General features: G+C 48.1%; 1 protein-coding gene across 3 annotated transcripts; it reads left to right on the forward strand.

Moving 5' to 3' along the window:
• Positions 1-652: 652 nt before the first annotated feature.
• Positions 653-13,540, forward strand: ZNF623 (zinc finger protein 623). 3 transcript variants are annotated; one of them, XM_073893335.1, is made up of 5 exons: positions 1,438-1,512; positions 2,375-6,370; positions 8,883-9,075; positions 9,480-9,579; positions 9,736-13,540. In XM_073893335.1, exon 5 carries the CDS (start codon positions 9,800-9,802, stop codon positions 11,312-11,314), a length of 1,515 nt encoding a protein of 504 aa, XP_073749436.1. In that variant the 5' UTR covers positions 1,438-1,512; positions 2,375-6,370; positions 8,883-9,075; positions 9,480-9,579; positions 9,736-9,799; the 3' UTR covers positions 11,315-13,540. The 3 variants fall into 3 exon arrangements, with proteins under 3 accessions (XP_073749438.1, XP_073749436.1, XP_025727046.1); XM_073893337.1 differs by lacking the exons at positions 1,438-1,512; positions 2,375-6,370; positions 8,883-9,075; positions 9,480-9,579 and adding an exon at positions 653-960; XM_025871261.2 differs by lacking the exons at positions 2,375-6,370; positions 8,883-9,075; positions 9,480-9,579 and having other exon boundaries at positions 1,442-1,512.
• Positions 13,541-21,088: the final 7,548 nt, after the last annotated feature.

A 21,088-nucleotide genomic window follows, 5' to 3' on the forward strand; every position in this document is an offset into this window, starting at 1 on the left:
CCCGGGGTCCTGGGATCGAGCCCCGCCTCGGGCTCCCTGCTCAGCCGTAAGCTTGCTTCTCCCTCTCCTACACCCCCACCTTGTATTCCTGCTTCTGCTATCTCTCTGTCAAATAAATAAATAAATAAATCTTAAGCTTGTAAATGACGTCTCACTGAATTTGGCAACAAGAACAGGATACTGCCCTTCACCCCTGAGATTGGTAAATTTCAGAAAGTCAGACACTAAGTGTTGGTGAAGATGCAGGGAAACGAGTCCTGCCACTCCCGTAGCCGGAGTATAAATTATGACAGTCACTGAAAAGCAAATCCAGCCACATGTTAGGCTACAATCCTTACATTTAAGCCCGTCTCTGGGCCTGTCGCCCAGAGAAATCCTTGCTCGGACATGGGAACACTGTACGAGGATCTGCTCTCTTGCATTGTTTGCAGTAGAGAAAAGCGGGGGACAAACGAAACGTTCATTAATCAGGAGGGGTAGAGAGCGCAGTTTGAGCGGGTGGACTAGACCAACTGTGTGCGTTAACACGGGGTGATTTTAAAATAATGCTGAGTACAAGCAGCCAAGCGCACAATGAGGTGATAGGTACACCTGCCACTTGAAGGCTTAAAACACGCCCGCACGGAGCGACGCCAAGTGTTGCCGCACCCGCACAGGAGCCAGGGACGGCGGCGCGGGCCGCCGAGCCAGCCCCCGCCTCGGCCGCCCCCGTGGGTCGGTGCGGGGGGCTTCTCTCGCTTCTGCTCGCTCCTCCCCTTGCTCTGCCTTGGCTACCAGGGCCCCGGAGTCGTCCAAAGGGTCCTGTGCGTCGCCGGCAGGTGGGGGCCAGGAGCGCGGGAGTTCCCAACCGAGCCGCCCCCGCCACGCGGGGCCTCATCTGACACCTGCTCCGGCGCGCGGCGCGGGGGGCCTGTGTCCGGGGGCGTCTTCTGCACCCCCAGGACCGGCCACACGGCCAGGGTGAGGGCGTGGCCCTAGGGGCGGCCGGCTGGCCGCTGACTCGCTGTGTGAGCGCGCCTACGAGCCCCGACTCCTGCTTCAGCCCCCGCCTGCCAACGGACGGCGTTTGAGGGCCTTCCCGCGGGGCTGTGGAGGGAACGCCCCAGGCGACGCCGCCAGCGGCTGGGAGAGGAGGCCCCGAGCCGCCTCCAGGGCCGATGGGCGGCCCCGGGCAGCTCGCAGGCCCCCAGCCGCTCAGGGAGCCTCCGCCGGCCGCGGCCGCCCGCGGCACCCCTCCCCCCACCCCCACCGTTGAGCTCCGCCCCGCGGCGGCGCCGGCACCTGCAGCTCCGCGCGGACGGACGTACGCTCGGGGACACGCACGCGGGCTGCCGCCGCGCGGAGGCCGGACGCCGGCCGGCGGAAGTCCGAACCACCGAGAGGCCGCCGGCTCCGGGCGCCTAGAGCGGCCCCGGAAGCTCTCGGGGCGGGGCTCGGCCGACTTCCGGCCGCGGCGTGTGGGTGGCGGTGCGGGCTTTGTCGGCCGGCAGTCGTCTCGCCGCGGGTGTCCGGGTGAGTGGCTTGCTTCCGGCCGCGGGCCGGGGCGGGGATGGCAGGGGCGGGCGGGCGGGCGGGCGGGCGTCGCGGCCTGCCCCGTACCTCCTCTCCCCGGGGAGCGCCCGGGGACGCGCCCCCACGCCGCGGCGCGCCCGGCTCCAGCGCCCGGCGTCGCCCTTGTGCTGCTCTCGCAGCCGCTGTCGGCTGAGCTGCGGGGCGGAGGTGACGAGTACGGGCGCGGGCAGTGCCGCTGCTTGCTCCGGGCCCGACGGCCTGCCTGCTGTGTCTGGAGCCCGAGGGAGCGCTCCAGACGATCCCGGCAGAGGGCCCGGGGTCTGGAGCCCCTGGTGCGGGAGCAGGGGCAGGGCAGCCCCCGATGCCCCGGTGGGGGTGCAGTGGGAGGGAATTGGGAGGAATAGACTTCCCTGCACACCTCGGGCCTGAAGAATGCTCAGGCGCTGGAGGGGCTTGGCTGCGCTTATGCAGCGCTTTCCTAAAGGCTCGCGTTCCCCTAGAAGACTATCGATCCCAGTGGCTGAGTCCGCCGAAGTGGGGGACCTGTCACCCCCTCACACACCGGTTACGTCATGGCGTCGGGGTCTTCGGCTTGAGGTTCCCCAGGAATGTTAGTGGAGGCAGGCTTAGAACTCGGGCAGTTTGTAGACTTGCGCTCATCACGTGCTGCAGCACGGCTTGACCCTGGGGCCCAGTCCCGACGAGTGATAGAAGTCAGTGCCTTTCGCCCACCTAGGATCTGCGATGCCCATTACCCCAGGCTTCAGGGGCTACCTTGCCCCCTATCCGCACAGATGGAGCCTTTCTCCCCGTTACAGAGGCAGCATTCTAACAGTATGTTTTGTTTTGTTTTTTTTCAAAGACTTTATTTATTTGAGAGAGAGAGAATGGTAGACAGAGAGCACGAGAGGGAAGAGGGTCAGAGGGAGAAGCAGACCCCCCGCCGAGCAGGGAGCCCGATGCGGGACTCGATCCCGGGACTCCAGGATCATGACCTGAGCCGAAGGCAGTCGCCTAACCAACTGAGCCACCCAGGCGCCCTCTAACACTATGTTAATGCCAGCAGTAAGCAGCGTCTCTCTTGGGGCAGATAGAGAGAGGAGCTGGGGGGAGGGACTGCTGCTTTCTCACAAGCCTGCACACGCGGCTCCAGCCTCTCTTGGAGTGATGGTGATGGGTTCCTGACTCCTGGAAAGGTCTTGGGGATGATGTGGAGAGAGGGCAGAGCTGGGAAGGCCCCAACAACACTCGTGAGCCAGAGGGAGGGGTGGTCTGGGAAGCCTCCGACCCAGAGCCCAGCGGTGCCATTGAAGTGGTTCGAGGAGCTGTCAGGCATGTCCATGCTGCCTCGGGTCTCGGAAGATGCCTGCTGAGAGGACACAGGACTTGTCGGGAGAGGCGAAGGCCATCAGTATCCTCGGGAGCAGGAACCAGAGTGCCGTGGGGTGGGAGGGGGAGAAGACAGCAGCTAGCGGCTGGCTTGACCTTGAGCAAGTCACCTCCCTGGACCCCATGGGTAGTTGTGAGGAGAACATGACAAAACGAGACACCGTGCCCAGTGACTGGCACACACCCGGCTCTCGGTGCCCTTCATCCCTGCAGCGGCAGGAGCAGGTGCAGATTCTCGTGCAGCTCTGGTTTGTGTTTCACTCAGGTGCAGCGCTTGTTATTCCCAAGGGTGAAGCTCAGCGACCTTCCTGCTTCTTCAAGGCTGTAAGCCACAAACAGGGACTCAGACCAGTCTGTGAGTCCTTTACCAGTGCTCGGGAGAAAAAGCTGCTAGTGCCTGTGTCGTGCACACCCCCCACTTGTCACCCCAAAGTTCACAGGGTCCCACTCCAGGTTAAGATCCCACTTCATTTCCAGCACCAAGGATTGCCCCATCTCTCTCAACATCAGCTGTGTATTTGCACAATTTCATGTTAAATTTTATCCAGCAGATTCTCTGTGTTGTAACAGAAAGGTAGGCCATGGTAGCTCTGTATGTTGTGGGGTCACAGGCATGATATATTTTTACTTCCTTTTGTTCATTTCATTCAGGTTTGTTTATTTTTTTTAAGATTTTTATTTATTTATTTGACAGAGAGAGACACAGCGAGAGAGGGAACACAAGCAGGGGGAGCGGGAGAGGGAGAAGCAGGCTTCTCGCGGAGCAGGGAGCCCGATGCGGGGCTTGATCCCAGGACCTTGGGATCATGACCTGAGCCGAAGGCAGACGCTTAACGACTAAGCCACCCAGGCACCCCTCATTCAGGTTTCTTTAAATGAAAGAGTATCAGTTCAATTTTGTTTGAATTCACAAAAAACAAGGAGCTAAGCAGAAACTGACAGATGGCTGATTTTCAGATAAATGTTTATTCAAAGCCAGGTATAACTCTAAAGTTAGGGGAAATTATGAAGACCATTAAAAGATACATACTTTTTAAAGCTATTTTCTTGTAGACACATGTAAGCTTGTTTGCAAGGAGTACAAGAGTCCTTTTAAATATAAAAATAAAAAGATAGTACTTCCAAAACAAAACCCAACATCCTACCCTCCCTTCCTTTTTTAATTAAGAAAAGTGAGGCTTAAACTATCAGCTTCTTTCATAATACCCCATATGATCCTGTGACAGGTGACACGTGGGAAGGGAAAAAATCTTCTATGATGGGGAAATGGGCACTGGAGGAAGGTAGACCTGGATTTGAACCTTAGTGCTGCTTCTTACTAGTTTAGTGACCTTAGGGCAATTGTCTGTCTCTCTTAGTCTCCATTTTCTCATTTGTAGAGTAAATAACGGAGGGAACACCTACTTTAGAAGGTTTAGAGGAGTGTGTGAGACAATGTGAGTCTGTTGCTCAGCACTGTGCCTGGTGGGGCTCGAGGGGACCTAATAAGTTGTACCCCACCTCTCCTCCTGAGTTCTGAGCCAATGAGGCACATGGCCAAACTGCCACCTCACTTCTGGGCAAAGGCTGGATCAGAGCATCAGACAGACTCTGGTGCCTGCTCACCAGAAGCGCTGGTTGCTGGGGCCCCTCGGGGGCTGCTCCGCTGAACCTGTGGCTTAGAGGGGCAGAGCAGAGTGTGCACCCCTGTGGAGCAGGTTGTGTGCTGCCTGCCTGTTACTTGCCCAGACTTTTCATTCTGCTAACTCCTTCCATCTTTGGGGAGGAGAAAGGGTCAGGCAGGTGGGCAGAATACCTCAGGGCACATGCCTGCTTGTGACACCAGAGGCACAGGGACGAATGTTCCTTCCGGTGTCTGATCCAAATAGGGATTCAGTGACTATCTGTGCTGGTCAAAGAACCAGGTTAACATCTGTGTGGATAAACTTGAGGAACGCCAGGATATATTATAAATAGGGGAAAGGTTGCAGATGGATGAGTGTAGTGTGATCCCATTTTTACTTTTGAAAATCGAGTTTCTGTATTTGTTCAAGCAAACTGTCAATGAATGTGTATTACCAAAACAGCTAACAGTGGTAATCTGTTGAATTGGTGGGGATTCTCATCGTCTAAATTTTGTCTATATTGTCTACACTTCTTTATTATTTGAAATATTTTTATGACGTGTATCTTATGTTTGTAATGGCTAAGGATTAAAAAGATAAAAAAGTAAAACAGGATGTAAAACTGAGTGGTATAGTCTTGATTTCATAGAAATACTAGTGTAGAAGAGATACCAGAGGAAAATGTTTACTGGTAATCTTAGTGGTGGGTTTAAAGGTCATTTTATAATTTTTCCTTTTTCAGTTTTTCTGTTGTTTTCGCTTTCTCAATTGACATAATTTACCTTATAGCTTGAAAAAATAACTGAAGTAATTTTTATAAGCAGCAGAAAGATTTTTTTAAACCAAGTTATTGAGCCTTTAACTCTGAAAAACATCCTCAGTGAATGCCAGGAGGCAGACCTCATCTGTGCCGTATCACAGCTCCACTGAGTGGGTCGCTGCTCCGGGGGGCTGTGTTGGCAGATGAATTACCAGGTAGATCTCACACAGACAGAAATGCCTGCCACAGACTTGTGCTCAGCTCCTTGTCCTTATTGCCAGTTATTGGTGTGTGGGTTCAGTTTCTTTTTCATCACTGGGAGGCTTGGTCTGAGTAATCAGCTTGTTTCTTAGTATTACTTAAGCATTATTCAAGTTGCTGTGACAGAGATTCAAAATAGTGTTTCTAATAGTGTTTTTAACTTCTTGTTCCACTTTGCCTGGCTGCTTTGCCTCACCCATGTGTCACCGTGAGGAGGGAGAGGGGATGTGGAGGTAGGGGCCCTGCACACATCCATTCCATTCCCATCTCATGGGCTGGATCTCAGTCACAGGGTCACACCTAACTTCGGGGGACTCTACGAGGTGTAGTCATTTGCTGGGCGGACATGTGCCTACTCATATTTTAGGTGACATTTCTGTCACTCAGAGGGAGCAGAGATTCTGGGCAGTCTTCAGTCTGCCACAGTTTACCCCACTGGCCACTCTCTCCCACACCAAGTACTTCCTCTGGCCCAGAGGGTGGGGTGTGCCTTTTCTCACCAGGTGCCAGTGCAGCTTCACACAGTCATACTGTAACTCATACGAGCCCCAGCCACCCTGAATGCTGTCTCCATCACCCGCCAAAAGCAGCATGACCATATGGACTCGCCCACTCAAGAAGGGGAAGAATCGCCATCCACAGCTGCACTGGTTCCCCATGGAATTTGCAAGAGTGTCTTGACCAGGTGACCCCTAAAGTGAGCAGTCCTGGGACCTGGGACCCAGCAGTCACTCCCAGGTGTACACCCAGCAGAAACGAGGACCCTCATCTACCAAAAGACAAGTACAGGAGTGTTGACAGCAGCATTAATCATCACCGCAAACCACAGACAACTCAGGTGTCGGTGAGAAGTAGATTGTGACCTATTCATGCAGTGGTGTGCTGTCCATCTGTGAAAAGAGTGAGCTGCTGGTGCCTGCAGTGTTGATGACTTTCCAGGCAGAATGCTGGGTTTAAGCAGATACATATTTGGGGGAGTGATGAAAATGTTCTGCAAGTGGATGGTTGTGATGGTATTGCATTTAGGAATATTCAAAAAACACTGAGCTGTGTACTTTAAGATGGTGAGTTTTATGGTATGTGTTAAATTAAGAGTCTAACTCTTGGTTTTGGCTCAGGTCATGATCTTAGGGTTGTGAGATCAGGCCTTGCATCAGGCTCTGTGCTCAGCGCAGAGTTTGCTTCGGATTCCCCCTCTCCCTTCCCCCTCAGCCTCTCCCCCTGTACGCGCCCACGCGCACACTTTCTCTCAAATAAAAGCTTTTTTTAAAAAATGGGTACATGATGAATAAAATGCAGGTACAGAAACATGTTGTATAATTCTATTTAAATGAACTTATTTACTTATTTTTTTTTTTAAAGTAAGCTCTACCCCTAGCATGGGGCTTGGATTCACAACCCCAAGGTCAAGAGTCACATGTTCTACTGACTGAGCTGGTGAGGCGCCTGAGTTGAACTTTTGTTAATGGGCAGAATTCTTCTATAATAAAAGAGGTGATTGCCCATGGAGGGGGAGCCTTTTGGATGACAGAAATGTTCTGTGTTGGCTTGCCGGTGGTTAAACAGGTGTCACAAGGAGTTTATCAAGATATGTGTGCTTTATGCAAGTTCTAGCTCACATAAAAGAGAAACACGTGCTGAAAGGATGCCCTGGCGGGGCCACAGAGCACATGTTACCTGGTTACTCCCTCTGCTTCTGCTCCCATTGCTGCTCCACCTCACCCCCAACTTTGCCCTCAGGGGCGGGTTCTTGTCCTTGATGTCCACGTTGGAAATGCGTCTGGAAGGCATCCCTTCAGGGGGTACACAGCAGGCTCTGTTTCCCAAGGGTGCAGATTTGGGGCAAGAAGTGATTGTTTAGGGTCATCTTTTTTTTTTTTAAGATTTTATGTATTTGGTGGAGGGAGAGGGAGAAAGAGGCTCCCTGCTGAGCAGGGAGCCTGACGTGGGACTTGATCCCAGGACCCTGGGGTCATGACCTGAGCCAAAGTCAGACGCCTAACGACTGAGCCCCCCAGGCGCCCCTGTTTGGGGTCGTCTTGGAGGGAACTCCCTGGAAGTGGAGGTCTGGGATTGGGATAACACTTGAGCTGCCCCCAGGGCACTCTAGGCTCCTGTGATTGACCAGGCATTGGCTGTGGTGTGGTAGGCATCTGAGATGGCCCTCCAAGATTCCTGGCGCCTAAGGTACACGCACCTCCTCACAGCTACCATGGAGGGATTTTGCAGATGTAATTAAGGTCCCAAGTCAGCTGACATAAGGTGACAAGGCCCTAGGTGGGCCAACCTGGTCATGCATGCCCTTGGAAAGCAGTTTTCTGTAGCTGGTGGCAGAAGAGAAGTCAGAGAGGTGTTCTATTTGCTGTTCTTGGTGATACAGGTGTCCCTAGGAGCCGAGAGCAGCTGACAGCTGGCAAGGAGTCAGGGACAATCCTATGGTTGTAGGGAACTGATTTCTACTGACATCTGAATGAGTTTGGAACAGGTTTCCCAGCACTTCCAGATGTGACCTTAGCCTGGCTGACTCCTGTGTGACCCTGAACAGGGATCCAAGTCACACTGGGTTGGACTTCACACCTTGAGAGGTGTGAGGTGACAGACGTACTGTATTTGTGCTGCTGTATTTGTGGTGCCTTGTCCTGCAGTGATGGACAGCCAAGAGTGGGCATTCGAGGGGAGGGGCAGACCTTGGGGAAGGCAGAGTCCTGCCTGCACGTGGTTCCCAGTGGGGTGGAGGGTGGGGGTAGGCATCACTCTGAGCCGGGGAGCTGGGCATTGCACCCCGGCAACTGTAACGTTAAATAACCCCTGACTGAACGAGCTTTTCCACAGTGACACGCCAGTGGGATTCAGAGTGCCTGGTAGATCACCAACACTCCCTGCCGGTCCTTACATTCTCCCCAAAGGTCAGCAGTGTCTCAGTTCTACCCCCCTGAATTGCTTTTGTCTGTTTTTTAACTCAGTGTGAACAGAATCACAATGAACTCTTACTGTGCCTAGCTTCTGCTGAACATTACATTTGTGAGACTCATCTTTGCTTTTGTATCGCAATTCTTCATTGCTACATATTAGTCTCTGGTAGAGTACTCTTCAATCTGCCCATCTCTCTGTTGGTTATTTTGGTGGATATAAATGCTGTGAACATTCCAGCTCTAGACTTGTACAGAGGAGGCTTGGTGCCGTTGAGTGGTTGAGAGGGGTGGGTTTTAGTGCCCCGGTGGAGGTGTTCACCCTAGATTGGATCAAGGACAGTGTAGCACATGTAAGGAGGGAGGGTGTGGACAGGTAGGTTGGCAGATCGGGTAGGAGAAATTTAACGTTCTCATCTCATTTCTTTTTTTTTTTTTTTTTTTAAGATTTTATTTATTTGACAGAGAGACAGCTAGAGCAGGAACACAAGCAGGGGGAGTGGGAGAGGGAGAAGCAGGCTTCCCGCGGAGCAGGGAGCCTGATGTGGGGCTCGATCCCATGACCTGAGCCGAAGGCAGGCACTCAACGACTGAGCCACCCAGGCGCCCCTCACCTCATTTCTTCTGTTCTCTCATTGAGGTAAGGGCATCAGCTGAGAAGGAGGAGGGAGGATTGGGCATTTGAGAAGAGAGGACAAAGCAGGGGTGGTCTTGTAGGAGAATGAGGAAAGTGTAGACATTGCCAGTGGCTCTCAGGGCCCCATTCATTAATCAAGGCTTTGTAAATGTAGAGAGAACTCATTTGGCATAGATACAGACACAGAATGGGAAGCAAGTGGAATTTAACCCAAGTTGGGGTTTTCCCATGCAGGGATGATAGAAGAAGGGCAGGGGGAGTTAGGATGATATAATATATAACCCCAAGTAAACATAATACCATAGAGCATGGGATCTAAGCTGGGTACAAAGGGAAAGGAGGACAATGAAGAGGTGGCAAGTTCAGTACATTTGTGTTTCTTTGGAAATATGTCTTAATTTTTTAAGAGTCCAAGCCACATCCCTCCCCATCTACCACCCAGCCATTCTGTCCCTGGAGTTGGGTGTTGGAGGTGCAGCCCCAGAGGAGCCTTCTCAAGTGGTTGAGGTAGGTGGTTGAGATGCACACAGGGGTAAAGAGTGTGGGCAGAGGAAATAGTCCTCTTTCCCACTCTGTGGATGTGTTTTGTCCCCCACCTGCTCCAGCAGATTCCTGTCTGTTGACAAAGGGAAAAAAATGATCTTTTTCTCTTTTATTTCCTAGAAACTTGTGACAAGAAGGTGACTCGGGAGCCTGAATTTCTGAGGATGGAAATCTGCCCAAGACTATGTCTGAAACACTCACAGTGATGGAGCCCCCTGCCTCTGAGTCTGGGGCATTCCCTGAACCCAGATTAGGGGGGCTGTTGGGAAACCCAGAAGGGCAGAGCCTGCGGGGCTGCCCCCCTCAGGAGGGCAGTTTCAGGGGGGCAACAGTTACCCATTGGAAGATCCAAGCAGGAGAGGCAGCTCGGGTGGGCAGTAAATCAGGAGAAAGCCCAGTTCTGAGCTCAAACCTCCTCCTCCTCCAGAGAGAGCTTGTGGAAGGGGAAGCCCACCAGTGTGAGATTTGTGGCAAAAGCTTCACATTTAACTCGGACCTAGTTAGACATCAGATTTCTCATGCTGGGGAGAAACCTTACAGATGTGAGCAGTGTGGGAAAAGCTTCAGCCAGAGCTCCCACCTTGCTGAGCATCAGAGAGGTCACACTGGAGAAAGACTCTATGTGTGCAACATGTGTGGAAAGGACTTCATTCACTATGCAGACCTCGCTGAGCACCAGAGAGCACATGCAGGAGGAAAGCCATTCCGATGCATGCAGTGTGGGAGAGCCTTCCATCACAGCTCAGACCTGGTTCGGCACCAGCGAATTCATACCCGGGAGAGGCCTTTCGAATGCAAGGAGTGTGGGAAAGGCTTCAGCCAGAGCTCCTTGCTTATTCGCCATCAGAGAATTCACACAGGAGAAAGACCTTATGAGTGTAATGAGTGTGGAAAATCCTTCATTAGGAGCTCAAGCCTTATTCGACATTATCAGATCCACACAGAAGTGAAACAGTATGAATGTAAGGAGTGTGGGAAGGCCTTCCGTCATCGCTCAGATCTCATCGAACATCAGAGAATTCACACTGGAGAGAGGCCCTTTGAATGTAATGAATGTGGGAAGGCCTTTATTCGGAGTTCAAAGCTTATTCAGCATCAGAGGATCCATACTGGGGAAAGGCCTTATGTGTGCAATGAGTGTGGGAAGCGCTTCAGCCAGACATCAAACTTTACCCAGCATCAAAGAATTCACACTGGAGAGAAACTCTATGAATGTAATGAATGTGGGAAAGCTTTCTTTTTGAGTTCGTACCTTATTCGACACCAGAAAATCCACACTGGAGAGAGAGTGTATGAATGTAAGGAATGTGGGAAAGCTTTTCTCCAGAAAGCCCATCTCACTGAACATCAGAAAATCCACACTGGGGATAGGCCCTTTGAATGTAAGGACTGTGGGAAAGCTTTCATTCAGAGCTCCAAGCTGCTTCTACATCAGATTATTCATACCGGAGAAAAGCCTTATGTATGTAGTTACTGTGGGAAAGGCTTTATTCAGAGGTCAAATTTCCTTCAACACCAGAAAATTCATACTGAAGAGAAACTCTATGAATGTAGTCAGTATGGGAAAGACTTCAGCTCAACCCCAAACTTTAAAAATAATCAAGGTGTTCACCAAGAAGGACTTCCTTTGAGTAAGACCACCATACATTTGGGTGAGAAGTCTGCAGGTCAGGGGGAACATCTAGATAACAAAAAATAATGACTCTCCAACTCAGTGAGTGATATTTAGAAGGGAGGGAATGAGTCCTAACTCATATGACTTTAGAGGTTTCCGAAGTCCTAGGCAGGGCTGCTTTCAGGGTGGGCTGTCACCCACCACTGTGCAGCAGCACTGGGGTGCTGTCCTCCACTATGAAGGTGTGACATCAGGAGAGCCACGTGACTGGACAGCTGACTTTGAGCTGGAACAATGCTGGGGGATGGGCTCGGTCTCAAAGAAGCTTTCTATATGTTATTGCACAATTCACCCGAGTTAAAAATCCTTTTTAAAGCAGAACTATGTATCTTAATACTTAAAGAATATCACATGGTAAGTTTTGATCTATCAAAAAGGCAAGTTGGAGAAAGACTTTTGTTATTTAAAACCACAAGTTGGTTCCCTGTTGTCCTTAGGATAATTTCCAAGCTCCCAGTCCTGCTTTCTAAGGCCTTTTGCTTCCTGGAGTTTCGTCTCCCACTGCTTAACCCCCTGCCACATGGTTGGTGCTGCAGCAACACTAACTGCTTGGCATTCCCACTTAACCCAAGCTGCGCCTGCCTCCTCCTCGTTGTCCGTGTTTGAATGCTCTCCACTCCACACCTGGACAGCTCCTCAGCAGGAGTCAAGACCCATCTCAGGCATCGTGTCAGGCTCAGCCAGTCACCCCTCTGTGCTTGCGTTGCTAGTGAGCACTTCTATTACTGCACTCACTTTGGTATATCAAAATTACGTTTTTATCTGCCATCTCTTTCATTATTGCACTACTGATTCCTTCAGGACATGGCCGTAGTTAATTATGTGTCCCTGGTACTTAGTGCAAGGCAATAAAACACACCCACATCTATGTGTAATTGGCTCTTCTCTTGCGTTGTACTGCTGTAGTTTAAATTTTTGGATTTTGTTGTTTTCTAACAGTGTAATTTACTGGTCTACTGGAAATATCCTCTCTCAGCCCTGTTGATGTCTTCTGCTTATATGTAACTCAGAGGTTGTAAGCAGTAGCTAGTGGAGGATCAGCACGCCTCGTATTTATGCCTTTAGAGCTCACCCATGACCGTCTGCTTGCTTTTGGGGAGTGTTGCCTTCACCTGGTTGCCTGCGTCTCTTTCTAATCCACTCAAGGGGCACCCAGTCCCAGTGCACTGCTCAAGGTTTTCTGTCTCAGCAGTTCCATGATGACCTCTTCTGGTCACTTTCCCTGCTTTCTGGCTCATTTTGTCATTTATCTGAAAATGTATTGATCTAGAAGGACCAGGGCTGAACACTTAGGAAACAAGATGATGTTGGGTCTGATGGAGAAGACAAATATCACTGCACAGAGCTAAGTGCTGAAGAAGCTCCACACTGTGTAGGAGCATAGGAAGGAGGGGACTAGTCTGGTGTGGGGGATCGGGGCCGGCTTCACAGAAGAGGTGACCCCAGAGCTGAGAGAGAGCCATGGCAGCTGGAGAAGAGGTGACCTGGAAGAGGGATCTGCAGATAAGGTACATCAGACACCTCTGGGCAGCTGTAATACACAGTAAATAATGGTCTGCCCAACTTCCAGTTGCTGCCTCTGATTTTCTTTTCTCTGAACATTAACCAAAACAACCAGTTTTGAAATGACATGAACCAGTTTTTTTGCCTGTGAGGGCATATTCTGAGTTCTTAAATTCCAGCAACACTAGAAGGCTTCAGGGGGTAAGTGATAAAGAGGGGCCTACAGTACTGCATCTTCTGGAAAATTCCTCATTACTAGAGATGTTTCAAATGGTACAGAAGAGATACTACCAGACCATTTCAATCAACTTTGGTGACGTCCAGTTTCCATACAGTAAAACACCTATTTAAAGTGTACAGAGCTTTGAGAAACCATATACCTATGTAACCACCATTAGAATAAAGAAAAAGAACATTCTTATCACCCAAACATGTTCCCTTTTGCCCTTTCCCAGCTAATCCCACCCTAGTCCCAAGTACCTGCTTTGGGTCAGTGTAGATTAGTTTTGCTTGTGGGGCATCACATAAATGGACCCATACAGTATGTAATTCTGTGTGTCTTGACTTCTTTTGCTTTGGCATGTTTTAAAGACTCAACCAAGTAGTTATGTGTTTGGGTATCTCTCTGCTGAGTAGTGTTCCATTGTATGGACAAACCTTTGTTAATCATCCACCTGTTGATAGAAATTTGGGTTTCCAGATTTGGCTTTTATGAATAAAACTGCTATGAGCATTTGTGTAAAAGTATTTATTTGGACATGCCTCTTTATTTCACTTGGGTTAATGCATAGGAATTTAATTTCTGGGTTATAAGTGTGTTTTTAACTTTATAAGAAATTGCCAAAAATTCTCTGTAGTGGTTGTACCATTTTACACTCCTCCCACAGTATGTCTGTTCCTGTTGCTGCACATCCCTTGCCAACACTTGATATTGTAACTTGTCTGAAGTGTAATCCACCCTAGTCAGATGTGATGGTGTCTCTGTGTGTTTCTAATTTGTATTTGCTCAGTGATGGTGTTGAGCACCTTCTCATGTGCATATTGCCGTTTTGCCTCATCTTTTGTGATGTGTCTTTACATCTTTTGCCCATTTTTAAATTGGGTGGTTTGTCTTTTTTTTTTTTTAAGATTTTATTTATTTGACAGCTCAAGCAGGGGGGAGTGGCCAGCAGAGGGAGAGGGAGAAGCAGACTCCCCGCTGAGCAGGGGAGACTGATGCAGGCTCGATCCCAGGACCCTGGGATCATGACCTGAAGCAAAGGCAGATGCTTAACTGACTGAGCCACCCAGGCGCCCCATGTGGTGGTTTGTCTTCTTATTACTGACTTGTAAGACTCTTCTATTTCGTAGATGAAAGTCTCTTTCCAAATATGTTTTCATTATGAATACTTTTAGTCTTTGGCTTCCCTTTTCATTTCTTTTGGGCGGGAGGGGCAGTGGGAGAGGGAGAGAATCTCTTCGTTTTCTTAATGTATCTTTTGAAGATAAGATTTAAAAATATTTTTAATTAAGTCCACAGAAATTTTATAGTTTATGCTTCTTGAGTTCTGTCTAGGTTTTTAAAAAGCTGTTTTCCAGTTGTTATTGCTAGTGTGTAGAAAACATTTGATTTTGGCTTGTTGACCTTGTATCCTGCAACCTAGATGGATTCACTTTTTAGTTCCACTAATCTTTAGAATATCTAGATTCTTTTTTTTTTTAGATTTATTTAGAGAATGTAAGTGGGGGGAGGGGCAGAGGGAGAGAGACAGTCTTTTTTTTTTTTATAGATTTTATTTATGAGAGGGAGAGAGCTCAAGCAGGGGAGGAGCAGAGGGATAGGGAGAGCAGACTCCCCGCTGAGCAGGGAGCCCTGCTTGGGGCTGGATCCCAGGATCCCGGAACCATATCCTGAGACAAAGACAGACACTTAACCAACCGAGCCCCCCAGGTGCCCCTGGAGAGAGAATCTTAAGCAGACTCCCTGCTGAGTGTGGAGCCTGACACAGGACTTGAACCCACAACCCTCAGGTCATGACCTGAGCCGAAATCAAGAGCCAGACGCTTAACAGACTAAGCCACCCAGGCGCCCCTGTGTTTCCAGATTCTTTAGCATTTCCTAGGCAGATAGTCAAAGAATTTTACTTTTTCCTTTCTAATTTATATAGACTTGGTCTGCCCACATCTTTTTTCTGAAGTTGTTTGTGTAATAATATTATTTCTTCATTTTTTTAATTTTTTAAAAAGATTTTATTTATTTGACAAGAGAGAGACACCACAAGAGACGGACACAAGCAGGGGGCGTGGGAGAGGAAGAAGCAGGCTTCCCGCCAAGGAGAGAGCCCGATGCGGGGCTCGATCCCAGGTCCCCAGGACCATGACCTGAGCCAAAGGCAGACGCTTAACAACTGAGCCACTTAGTCGCCCCTATTACTTCTTCTTTAAATGTTTGGTAAATTTCACTGGTGAAACCCTGGGGATTTCTTTGTTAGAAAATTACAAATTCAATTTTTCTAATAGATAACACTTGCGATTTTTCCGTTCTTGTGCTAATTTTGGTAACTTTGGTAACATGCTTATCTTTCAAGGAATTACTTATTTTATCTAATATATTATTGGCATAAAGTTCAAAACACTCCATTTTTATATTTTGTGCTATTTTACAATCTGTTAATTAGTTTTATTTTTATTTTTTTAAGATTATTTATTTGACACACAGCGAGAGAGGGAACACAAGCAGGTGGAGTGGGAGAGGGAGAAGCAGGCTTCCCGCGGAGCAGGGAGCCCGATGCGGGGCTCGATCCCAGGACCCTGGGATCATGACCTGAGCCAACGGCAGATGCCCAACGACTGAGCCACCCAGGCGCCCCTTAATTAGTTATATTTTAAACGAATTTCCCTCTTCCTGGTGTTGGTGATCTCTGTCTTCCTCTGCTCTTTCATCAATCTAACCAGAGATTTACCAATGTGGTTGCTGCTTCTATTTTTTTAAAAGATTTTATTTATTTGAGAGAGAGAGAGTGAGAGACAGCATGAGAGGGAAGAGGGTCAGAGGGAGAAGCAGACTTTCAGCCCGATGTGGGACTTGATCCCGGGACTCCAGGATCATGACATGAGCCGAAGGCAGCTGCTCAACCAACTGAGCCACCCAGGCGCCCTGATTGCTGCTGCTGCTTTTTTTTTTTTTTTTAAGATTTTGTTTATTTATTTGACAGAGAGAGACACAGCGAGAGAGGGAACACAAGCAGGGGGAGTGGGAGAGGGAGAAGCAGGCTTCCCGCGGAGCAGGGAGCCCGATGCGGGGCTCGATCACAGGACCCTGGGATCACGACCTGAGCCAATGGCAGACGCCCAACGCCTGAGCCACCCAGGCGCCCCTTGATTGCTGCTTCTAAAGAAGTAGCTTGGGTTACCCTGAGGTCCCTGAGATCATGACCTGAGCTGAAATCAAGAGTCGGTCCCTTAACTGACTGAGCCACCCAGGTGCCCCTGAAAAAGTATTTTCTGATTTCTTGTGATTTTGACTATGGCTTATGTAGAAGTCTGTTTAATTTCCAAATGCTTGGGGCATTTTTCAAATATATTTTTATTACTGATTCCTAATTTAATTCCATCATGTAATTGGACAATATACTATGTATATGAACTTCTTTAAATTCAGGACTTGTTTTATGGCCCAAATGATGGCTTATTTTGGTGAATGTTCCATGTGCCCTTGAAAAGCATCTGTGTTATGCCATTGTTCGGGTGTGAGTATTCTACACATGGCACTTAGGTCACATTGTCTGGTTTGCTTGTTCAAGTTTCCTCTATCTTTCCTGATTTTCTTTCTACTTTTTGGTCATTGAGAAAGGAGTGTTGAACTCACTAATTATAATTGTGGGTTTGTCTTTTTCTCCTTTAATGTCAACTTTTATGTGTTTTGCAGCTCTGGATTTGGGTACTTAAATACTTAAAATTGTTGGTTTTTTGATGACCCTATGTTTATCTCTCGTATTTTTTTTTTAAACCTGAAATCCGCTGTGTCTGATATATAATGCATCTAGTTTTGGGTTTATGATTAGTGCTTCCAGGGTATAATTGTTCTTTTTTTTTTTTTAACTTATGTATGTCAGTATATTTAAAGTGTATTTCTTGGAGACAGCTTACAGCTGGGTCTTGCTTTTTCATCCAGTATGGTAAGTAGTATTTTAACTGGTGAACTTCATCTGTTTACTTTCAATATTGATATGGCTGATCTGATTTTATTTATTTTTTAAAAGATTTTATTTGATTGGGAGAGAGAGCACAAAGAGAGGGAGCTGCAGAGAGAGAGGGAAAAGTAGGCTCCCCACCGAGCAGAGAGGCTGACGTGGGGCTCCATCCCAGGATCCTGGGATCACGACCTGAGCCAAAGGCAGAAGCTTAACCGACTGAGCCACCCACGCGTCCCTGTATAGCTGATTTTAGAACTCCCATCCTGCTGTTTTCTGTTGGTCATCTGTTCTTTATCCCCATTTTCCTGACTTCTTTTGGGTTGAGTAGTTTTTGTTACTTCATTTTATCTTCCCTATTTTCCTATTTGCTGTACCTGTTTGTTTAGTTTGTTGCTTTCCATCTTATAGTGTGTATACACTATAAGTGTATACTTATACCTAGTCTCCTTTCACAGACAATGTAAGAAATTTGCAATATCCTTTCATGTCCCCTGCCCATCCTTTGAGTGTCCTTTGTTGTGCATTTTTACTGTTAAATGTGTTCTAATGGCCATACCATAATTATTTTTACTTTAAACGGTTACTTTTTTTATTTTAAAGATTTTATTTACTTGAGAGAGAGTGTGCGTGGTCGAATAAGCAGGGGGAGGGGCAGAGGCAGAGGGAGAAGCAGGCTCCCTGCTGAGCAGGGAGCAGAACACAGGGCTCCATCCCAGGACTCTGGGATCACGACCTGAGCTAAGGCAGATACCCAACCGACTGAGCCAACCAGGCGCCCCTAAACAGTTATCTTTTAATGAAATTTTAACGTTAGAAGAAAGAGGCTTTTACATTTACCCACATATTTGCTATTTCTGGCCCAAGCTTACATTTTGTTTCCTGTGGCCTGAATAATGTGCTTTATCATTTATTTTATTGCAGGTACCCCAAGGAAAGTTTCAGCTCTGATCTGCTGAAAATATCTATATTTTGTCTTCAGTTTTGAGGGATACTTTTGCTGGATATGAAGTTTTAGGGTGACGGGTTTTCTTTCATTACCTTGAAGATGTTCTTCCATCGTCTTCTGGCTCGCATTATTTCTGATGAAAACTTTGCAGTCCTCTCTGCCTTTGTTTCTTGTTCATGTCTTTTTCTCCTCTAGGTGCTTCTAAGATTTTATCAGTGGCTTTCAACCATTTGGTTATGATGTGCGTTGGTGAGTTGTTGTTTTTTTAAGATTTTATTTATTTATTCATGAGAGACAGGAGAGAGAGAGAGAGAGAGAGGCAGAGGGAGAAACAAGCTCCCAAGGAGCAGGGAGCCCGATGCGGGACCTGATCCCAGGACTCTGGGATCATGACCTGAGCCGAAGGCAGACGCCCAACCATCTGAGCCACCCAGGTGCCCCTGCGTTGGTGAGTTTTTGTTTTCATCCTGATCAGGGTTTATTGGCTTTGTATTTGTTTATTGGTTTTGGATTTATTATTTTCATCAAATTTGGAATCTTTTCCATTATGGCTTTCTCTCTCTCTCTCTTTTTTTTAAGATTCAGTTTTTAAGTAATCTGTACCCCCAACGTGGGGCTCGAACTCACAGTCCTGAGATCAAGCGTCCCATGCTCCTGCTCCTCCAACTGAGCCTGCCAGGTGCCCCTCCATTACAGTTTCTGAATGGTGACGGGTGGGGCTGAGTGTTACGGGGTCAAGTCTTGCCCTGCTTTGGGATGTGGGGCGTGCCCTGGTGTGCAGCATGTGATGGACATGTGCTGTCAACCAAGTTGCTGGGGCAGTAGCAGTAGAGGGAAGCTAGGTGGAGCATGGTCCCGGGTAAGGCAAGAGGGAGGACTCAGGGCTGGGTGTCCGCAGACCCCAGGGGTATAGGGACATTGGATCAGGACTTGGGCTAAGGGGTCTCCTGCTGCACTGGACTGCTGGCATCCCAGTTACTCCCCATGCCACCATCCCCTCACCAAGGGAATGAGCCAAAGCCACGTGCCAGAGCACGTGCCTTCCTGGGTAAGGTCTTCCCATCCATAAACCAGGTCACTGGACTTCCTGTGTGGGGTCTGCACACCCTCCTAGCTCTTCCTGGGATGGCGTTATCCCCCTAGGTCATCCGTCTTGGGGTCTCCAATTCCCACTTGGTCTTTAGGAGGGGTTCATGTAGTGTGCTAGGTCTCCCCATCTCCCAACCTTTGACAAGTACCATGATAGTCACAGTGTGCTCTATGCAGAGGGAACCAGGTGGAGGCCCCAGAAGCAGCAAGATCAGCCCTGGGTATGGTTCAGCATCACCTGGAGAGGTTTTTTTTTAAGACTTTTTTATTTGACAGAAAGAGAACACAAGCAGAGGGGGAGCAGCAGAGGGAGAGGGAGAAGCAGTCTCCCCCGCTGAGCAGGAAGCCTGAGCAGGGCTTAATCCCAGGACCCCGAGAAAATGACCTGAGCGGAAGGCAGACACTTAACCAACTGAGCCACTCAGGCGCCCCTCCCTGGAGAGTTCTAACAGTCCCTGGGGTAACCCAACTGGAACACAGCTGATTTAATTAGTTCAGGCATCCTCCACAGTCACATTTTTATTCTTAAACTTTTTGAGATAATTACAGATTTATATCCACGTGTAAGGTATAATACAGAGTTTCTGTGTTCTCTTTACCCTCCTTATGCCAATGGCAGCATCTTGAAGACTGCAGTACCACATTACAACTGGGAGATTGACACTGATATCAAGATACAGAAGATTTGCTTACCAGATCTCTCACTACCCTTTTATAGCCATACTTCCCTTCTGCCTAAAATCCCTCCTTCTCAGCTAGCAATCATTAATGTTTTCTCTGCTTCTATAATTTTGTCATATCAACAATGTTATATAAATGGAATCATGCAGTATTATGGACTCAATCTGCTGGGGCCAGATCTCCAGCTTCCAAGGGTATAAAATCTGGCGGTAGGTACTAGCATAAAGACAGACATACGGACCATTGGAATAGAGTAAAGCCCGGAAATAAACTGTTTTATATAGAGTCAGATGATTTTTACCAGTGGTGCCAAGAACATTCAGTGGGGGAAAGGACAGTCTTTTCAACAAATGGTGCTGGGAAAACTGGACATCCATGTTCAAAAGAAGGGACATTGGGTGCTTACCTAACACCATATATAAAAATTAACTGCAAGTGAATCAGAGACTTAATAGCTAAAGCCATAAGACTTCTAGGAGAAAATGTAGGGGAGAACCTTCACGACACTGGATCTGGTGATGATTTCTTGGATATGACACCAAACAGGCAACAAAAGCAAAAATAGATCTATGTTACTTCATCAAAATTAAAAACTTGTGCCTCAAGGACACTATCAACAGAGAAAAAGGCAACCCACAGAATGGGAGGAAGATACTTGCAAATCACTTATCTAATTAAAGACCAATACCTGGAATATGTAAAGGGCTCCTAAAAACAGCAGCAACAAAACTGAATTGGAAAATGGGCAAAGGACTTCAATAAACATTTCTCCAAAGAAGGTATCTGAGTGGCCGATAAGCACATGAGAAGATGCTTGGTATCATTAATCACTAGGGAAACGCGTATCTGAATGACAATGATATACTACTTCACACCTGTTAGGATGGCCACCATGAAAATTAACAAGTGTTGGTGAGAATGTTGTGTGCTGTTGGTGGGAATGTGAACTGGCACAGCCCTGTTGGAAAACAGTAGGACCGGTCATCAGAAAGTTGAAAATAAGAGTTACCATTTGACCCAGCAATTCCACTTGTGGGTAAATACTGAAAAGAAGTGAAAGCAGGGCCTTGCACACCCATGTCCATAGCAGCACAAGGGCCAAGAGGTGGAAGCTATCCAAGTGTCCATCAAGAGATGAATGGATGAACAGAATGTGGTTTACCCATACAATGGAATATTACTCAAAAAAGTTCTGTCAGATGCTACAACATGAGGGAAATGTGAGGACTTACCCCAAGTGAACTAAGCCTGTCACTGAGAGACCAATACTGCCTGAGTCCACTTACTATGAGGCACTTAATTATAAAGACCGGAAGTGGAATGTGGTCGTCCGGAACTGAGGGTGGAAGTGGTGGTTTTATGGGTACAGAGTTCCTCTTTTGCAAGACCAAGAGTTTGGAGCTT

This window comes from Callorhinus ursinus, unplaced genomic scaffold, assembly GCF_003265705.2.
Source record: "Callorhinus ursinus isolate GAN/ISIS: 27379988/994484 unplaced genomic scaffold, GSC_fseal_2.0 scaffold5, whole genome shotgun sequence".
NCBI lineage: Eukaryota > Metazoa > Chordata > Mammalia > Carnivora > Otariidae > Callorhinus > Callorhinus ursinus.

What these genes read in the sequence shown, in the direction of transcription:
- ZNF623 (XM_073893337.1), top strand. Translation starts at nt 9,800, where the DNA reads ATGTCTGAAACACTCACAGTGATGGAGCCCCCTGCCTCTGAGTCTGGG.